We start from the raw sequence: 6,506 nt of genomic DNA, 5'->3' as shown, positions 1-6,506 counted from the left end.
GATTTTTATTACAGTATCTTATCTTGGGTACTCACTGAGATGACCAGATACGAACTTTTTTTTTTTTTCCCCATATTTGAACTTTGGACTCGAGTTGCAGATATAGATCTGTGACCTCATTTGTCCCTTTCAACAAATCGTAAATCGGACCAGCAGTTCCTAGCGGGAAAATTCTGAGCAGCAAAACAGAATTCATAGCCCAATGGCAAAAGACAAATTTTTAGGCTGATATAAAGCACAACATTCAAATTCAAGGAATAGATTACCAAAAGGAAAAAAAACAGCAAGCTGAATGGGGCTCTTTTCCAGCTCTTTATTGTTCCTACGTGCTGTCGACACTCGGTGGGCCAAGCCCCCCCCCGCCCCGTGTTTCAGTGTCCCTCCACTTGGGGAGACGGTGCACTCGCTTCATTTCACTACCCACTCGTCCCAATCCTATTAGCACGTTCATTCTACCTATGAAAGGCGGACAGGGATTTGTTCGCCCAGTCCACGGTTTCCGATCACCCCATTACACACTTTTATTGACCCTCTAGCAGAGAAAGAGTGGGAGGGCCCTGGGGAGGTCCCGCGGGCCAGGTTCGCCCCGGGCCGAAGCGGAGGCGCCCCTCACGGTCTGCGCACACGCTGGTGTACGCGCGCGGGACAAAGCTGGACAGCCGACTCTGTTCCGCGCGGGTCTGCGCGCCCAGCTCCCGCAGCCGCAGGAGTCTCGGTGGAGCCGCCCGCCCAGCCAGCCGCCCAGCCCCCCGCCGCCTACCTGACCCGGCCCCCGTGTCTCCGCCCCTCAGTTCCCGTCACGTGTCGCCGCGCCGCCCAATCAGCGTCCGCAGCGCACAGGCTCGAGATTCAAACTGCGGCGCCGCCAGCTCGCGGGGATCCGCGCTGGGGCGGCCGTCGCCGCCGCCGCCGCTCCGTACCGGCCATGGAGCACCGCATCGTGGGGCCCGGCCCGTACCGGGCCACCAAGCTGGTGAGTAGGCGTGCGGGGACCTGGGCGAAGCCGCGGGCCCCGCTATCTCCGGGCCTGGTCGCCGGCCGCGTACTGGTCAGTCCTCGCCTCTGCAAGATTGGCTGGGCCCGACTGTGGAGGCGGGACCCGTTTTGGCCCCGGCGGCCGTTTTGTGGACGATGCTCAAAGAAAGGCTTGCAGGGTCTGGAGCTCAGCACGTCGGGGGTGGGTGCAGCTTCGTTCCGGAGACATTGGCCTGGTTCTCGGCAGTAAGTGACGCCTTCCGATTTAAAGCGCCCGAAAGACCAGGGTGACCCCGACCCCACCTCCACCCCCTTTGTCCTCTGGAATCGAACGCATGCAGCCCCGAGAGGAAGGACCTAGTCCCTGACCTCAGGGCCCCCCACCCCTTGTAACACTCACCCTTCGCCGCAATCCAGGCAAGGAGTGTCTCCGTTTTGAGTGTCACTTGTGGTGACACTTGAGGTTCTTTCTAACGGTGCCCAGAACGGAGGTGGGTCTTGGCCGCTTTTCTGGCTCCCAACGTTTTTGGTTCTGTCAGCACCGACCTAAATCAGCGCTTGGCCCAAACGGATGTTCTGAAAGAGCCTTTAAAGACCCTGAGGGTCCAGGGTGCTGCTTTTTCTTCTGGGAGAACAACTTTGGTATTTAGGGTTCTGAGGCGTAGTTGATTTCTTTGTGACCTGCAGCGAGTAATTTTAGTGGTTTGCGTTTTAGAGGATCACTATAATGGAATAATCGGTGACAATTTGGTAATGTCAATGCAGGTGTTCAGAGGCTTTCTTTGGAAGCCTGCTGGTAATTGGGAGGAAGGGACCTCGCTCCTTTGTCTTTTACCACTATGGCCACATATAATTTGGGAATTGGTTTTATTGTTCTGTGGAACCTAACGGATATCCAGGAAAAGATAGGAACAGGGTGGGAGGAGTAGTGCACTCATCTTTGCAAACGGTCTGCTACAGGCACTCATAATGATTCATTCATTTAAAAAAAACTGAGCAAATATAAATTTAGATTTTCCTTTGGGCTAGCCTCTAAGAGGTGACAGGGAACAAATAGGGTTATACAAATGTTTTCATATTTACTTCCACTTCACAATTGCTTCTACTGTTTGGAACCATCTGGGATCAGGGCTATTGGTAGGCCCATCTTTAGGGATGAGACAGAGATTGTGCTTCATCAGGGACTTTCAAAACTTTTACTCTCCTTTGTGCAGGGAAAAAACACATCTCTATCCCCCAAATTTATTCACAGCACTTATGCAAGAGAAACAGAAGCTCAGGATCTTGGGGTAACTAGTTCTCATCCTTCCTGCTTCAGACTAAAAAAAGTTACATCATAATTGGAACAGTTTTAAGTCCCATTCACTGAATTGTATGAGTCGCTACTTTTCATGGATGCATAGTACCTATGTAATAAGGCACTGCTTCCTTCTGAGTCACATTAAGATATTATCAGAGGAGTTTATAAAGAAACATGTTCTTTGTTCTCCAGAAGCCCCATCAGCCCCCAAGAAGTGACATTCAAGTCAAGTTTAGCCAAGACTGATCAAGTTAAGCAGGAAATATAATTATCTGAATATTAAAACACCTCAATTTTACCAGAACTTCCCAGGTAGTCAGTTTAGTTGTCAAATTTTTTCTATTTGAGGTCTTTGATCTTAAATTAAGATTTTGGAAGCACAGAAAACAATAGCAATTTTTTTTTTAAGTGAGACTTCCTGCTTTATCAGTGATCTCCGTCATCACTGTAGATGCTTTAATCTCATTATAAAATGTGTAAATGTTTCCCGGAGCGTAATTCAGTTGTGCCTTACAACTTTACCAAGTAAATCACAAAGTTTGTGACTAGTCCTCTCTCTCCTTACCTTCACCAGCTCACTTTTCCATCTCCCTCTCCCCACTTACCATTTCCCCCTTCTCCCAAGATCACTCTTAACACAGTCTTCAGGAAAAGCTTGGGAAAATCTGTTGGCATATAAAGAGCAGGCCTTTACTTTCTCCTGTAATGACTCCCTTTACTTTTTCAGACCATGTACAGCTCCATTTTCTAAAGCACCAAGTCTTACCTGAAAATAACATTTTATGGGCTGGGTAAATTTTTATGCCAAAAATCAAATGACAGACTACGTCATTACGTGAGCAATATGGAAGTTATTTAGCAACTTATTCATCTTCATTGAAATAGCTTTCGCTTTTGTAACCCATATACAAATACAGTTGACCCTTGAACAATGTGGGGGTTAGAAGTGCCCACCCATGCGCAGTTGCAAATCCATGTATAACTCCCCCAAAACTTAACTACTAACAGCTTACTGTTCACTGGAAGCCTTACCAATAACATAAACAGTCAATTAACACATATTTTGTATATTGTGTGTATTGTATACTGTATTCTTATAATGAAGTAAGCTAGAGAAAAGGAAACATTATTAAGAAAACCATAAGGAAGGGTGCGTGGGTGGCTCAGTCGGTTAAGTCTCTGCCTTCCGTTCAGGTCGTGATCCCAGGGTGCTGGGATCGAGTTCTGCGGCAGACTTCCAGCTCAGTGAGGAGTCCGCTTCTCCCTCTGCCCCTCCCCTCTGCTTGTGCTCTCTCTTTCTTCCTTTCTCTCTCTCTCTCAAATAAATAAAATCTTTTTTGAAAAAGAAAATCATAAGGAAGAGAAAATACATTGACAGTACTGTACTGTATTTATTGATAAAAATCTGCATATAAAGTGGACCCTTGTAGTTCAAACCCCTGTTGCCAAGGGTCAACTGTAGTTCATCATTTTAATAGAAATAATGAGGAGAAAGAAAATTGCTTTTATAAAAGCTGCTTTAATCTACTGATTCTTTGAACTTAATTCTGAGTTACCTCTACCATCTGATGCAAGTGGTAAACATTAAAACACTTACAGCTGTCACTGACTCTGAGAACTAGAATGGGCATGAACAATTGTCCAGTCCAGTTTCCTCCTTCTCTTGAGGCCTAAAGGGGTGAACTGACTTGATCAGGTTCGCCCTGCTAGTCTGTGGCAAATTCAGCTAGATGTAGAGTTTGGTTGTCTCTGCGCTCCCAGGCCAGGTGCTATAGCATTATAGCATCATTATCACAATATTTTTGGTACTAAGAGGAAGGAAATGGAATAAATATCCTGGAGAAGAGAGCAGGAAGCACATTTCAACACTCAGTGCCATATTTTGTAGTTTGCTCACGATGTGAAGTAAAAACAATTGTATGATTCCTTATTTCAGATCCCTAGCTTAAGGGAAAAATAAATAAAGTTCTTTTAATCACGAACATATCTCTTTTGTTCCCTTTGCTATAAAGGTTCTCTCTTTAAATAATATGTTGTGGGGAAAAATCACATTTTCAAGCTCTGTCTTGTTCTTTGTTGATGTAGGATATTTTGAAGTGTGACTGAGAATTTTGAATTATTTTACAGATAATGTAATTCTTCTTTCTTGACAGAGTAGGTGAATAACAATATAATTATTTTTGGAAGTAAGTGGGAACAGAGACCATGGTTCTCACTAGTTTTTAGAATTCTAAAGTGTTTCATGGATTGAGTAAATATAATCCATAATGATAAATGCCATTAAAAATCACCATAAATAAATTAAAAATTCATTTTGTAAGTTACTTTTTAAAGAGATATGAGCTTTGATAAAGATGTCTTATTAGAAGATTCTAGTGTAGAATGAAAACTGTCTATCAACAGAATCAGTAAAAATCCAGTCATAGTAGTTTTTTTTTCTGTGTGTGTAATGCACTGAATGAAAAGGTCATTCAGAAAAGTATGAAAAAAAAATTTTTTAAAGGAGACTATACGTGACCTTGACCTACAAGAGATTTAAACTTATTATTAATTGACTGTAATCACAATGGTGTAGTATTGCATAGGAAGACACAAATAGCTCAGTGGGATAAAAAAGAGAGTTCAGAACAGAATCAAGAAAGATACTATGTAAGGTAACTTAATATTTCAGTTCTTTGAAAAAAGGGTGACATAATTGGCTCTCCATTTGGAGGAAAATAAAGTTAGAGATGTCCTCCTCCCACCATAAAAAATTCTAGTTGAAGATTCAAATATTTTTTAAAAATCCCTCTAAAATATTAAAAGAAAATTTTGATAAATATATTTATACCTCTGGATGGGGAAATCTCTAATTTCCTTCTCCTACAGGGGGAAATCCTGACGAGATAAAGAAAATAAAGATATATTTGTTTCATCAATGTCACAATCAGCAACAAAACCTTCATATAGCTGGGGGACCACATAAACTGATAAGCCAGGAGAAAACATTTCTAATATATTTTTTAAAAGGATTAGCATTCCATGTTCATTCATTCAGATCACCTTTATTAAACACATGTACCATATGACGGGCACTGTCCTCGGTTGTGGAGATACTGAACTGAGCAAAATAGACTAACTTTCCTGATTTCCATGCACTTTGACTTAAATGCTAATTTAAACACTTTTAAAAATTGATTAAGAAAAAGAGGGAGACAACCCAGTATAAAAAGTTCAAGTCTGAGATAAATAAATGAAAATTACTTAAGATGAAGATAGGAACATGCAAACAAAATATAGAGATATAATTTCTTTTTTTTTAATTTTATTTTTTTAAATGATTTTTTATTATGTTAGTCACCATACAGTACATCCCCGGATTCCGAAGTAAAGTTCGATGCTTCATTAGTTGCGTATAACACCCAGTGTACCATGCAATACGTGCCCTCCTTACCACCCATCACCAGTCTATCCCCATTCCCCCACCTCCTGTGCAGAAACTTTTTATCCTGATGAAGTCCCATATGTTCATTTTATCTTTTGTTTCTCTTGCCTTTGGAGATGTGTCATGAAAAAGGTTGCTCTGGCCAATGTCGTAGGGGTTGTTGCCTATGTTCTCTAGAATTTTGATGGATTCCTGTCTCACATCGAGGTCTTTCATCCATTTGGAGTTTATTTTTGTGTATGGTGTGAGAGAGTGGTCAAGTTTCATTCTTTTGCATGTAGCTGTCCAATTTTCCCAGCACCATTTATTGAAGAGACTGTCTTTTTTCCACCGGATGTTTTTTCCTGCTTTATCAAAGATTAGTTGCCCAAAGAGCCGAGGGTCCATTTCTGGGTTCTCTATTCTGTTCCATTGGTCGATGTGTCTGTTTTTGTGCCAGTACCATGCTGTCTTTGTGATCACAGCTTTGTAGTACAGCTCGAAATCCGGCATTGTGATGCCCCCAGCTTTGTTTTTCCTTTTCAACAGTTCCTTGGAGATTCGGGGCCTTTTCTGGTTCCATACAAATTTAAGGACTATTTGTTCCAGTTCTTTGAAAAATGTCCTCGGTATTTTGATCGGGATAGCATTGAAAGTGTAGATTGCTCTGGGTAGTATGGACATTTTAACTATGTTAATTCTTCCAATCCATGAGCATGGAATATTTTTCCATCTTTTTATGTCTTCCTCAATATCTTTCAAAAGTGATCTATAGTTTCTAGGATATAGGTCCTTTACGTCTCTGGTTAAGTTAATTCCAAGGTAACG

The 6,506-nt window shown here is 42.2% G+C and overlaps 1 protein-coding gene across 2 annotated transcripts in view; it reads left to right on the top strand.

Moving 5' to 3' along the window:
- Window positions 1–828: 828 nt before the first annotated feature.
- DEPDC1B (DEP domain containing 1B) overlaps window positions 829–6,506 on the top strand; it is an 83,654-nt gene continuing 77,976 nt past the window's right edge. Inside the window, exon 1 of one of the 2 annotated variants that reach the window (XM_034656263.1) lies at window positions 829–973. In XM_034656263.1, coding sequence (XP_034512154.1) covers window positions 926–973 — 48 coding nt within the window. In that variant the 5' untranslated portion in view covers window positions 829–925. Of the gene's footprint in view, window positions 974–1,036; window positions 1,222–6,506 lie in introns of those variants that run through there. The other variant, XM_034656262.1, reaches the window with a different exon arrangement.

This window comes from Ailuropoda melanoleuca, chromosome 3 (assembly GCF_002007445.2).
Source record: "Ailuropoda melanoleuca isolate Jingjing chromosome 3, ASM200744v2, whole genome shotgun sequence".
Classification (NCBI taxonomy): Eukaryota; Metazoa; Chordata; class Mammalia; order Carnivora; family Ursidae; genus Ailuropoda; species Ailuropoda melanoleuca.
This window is presented reverse-complemented; position numbering and strand designations above follow the sequence as displayed.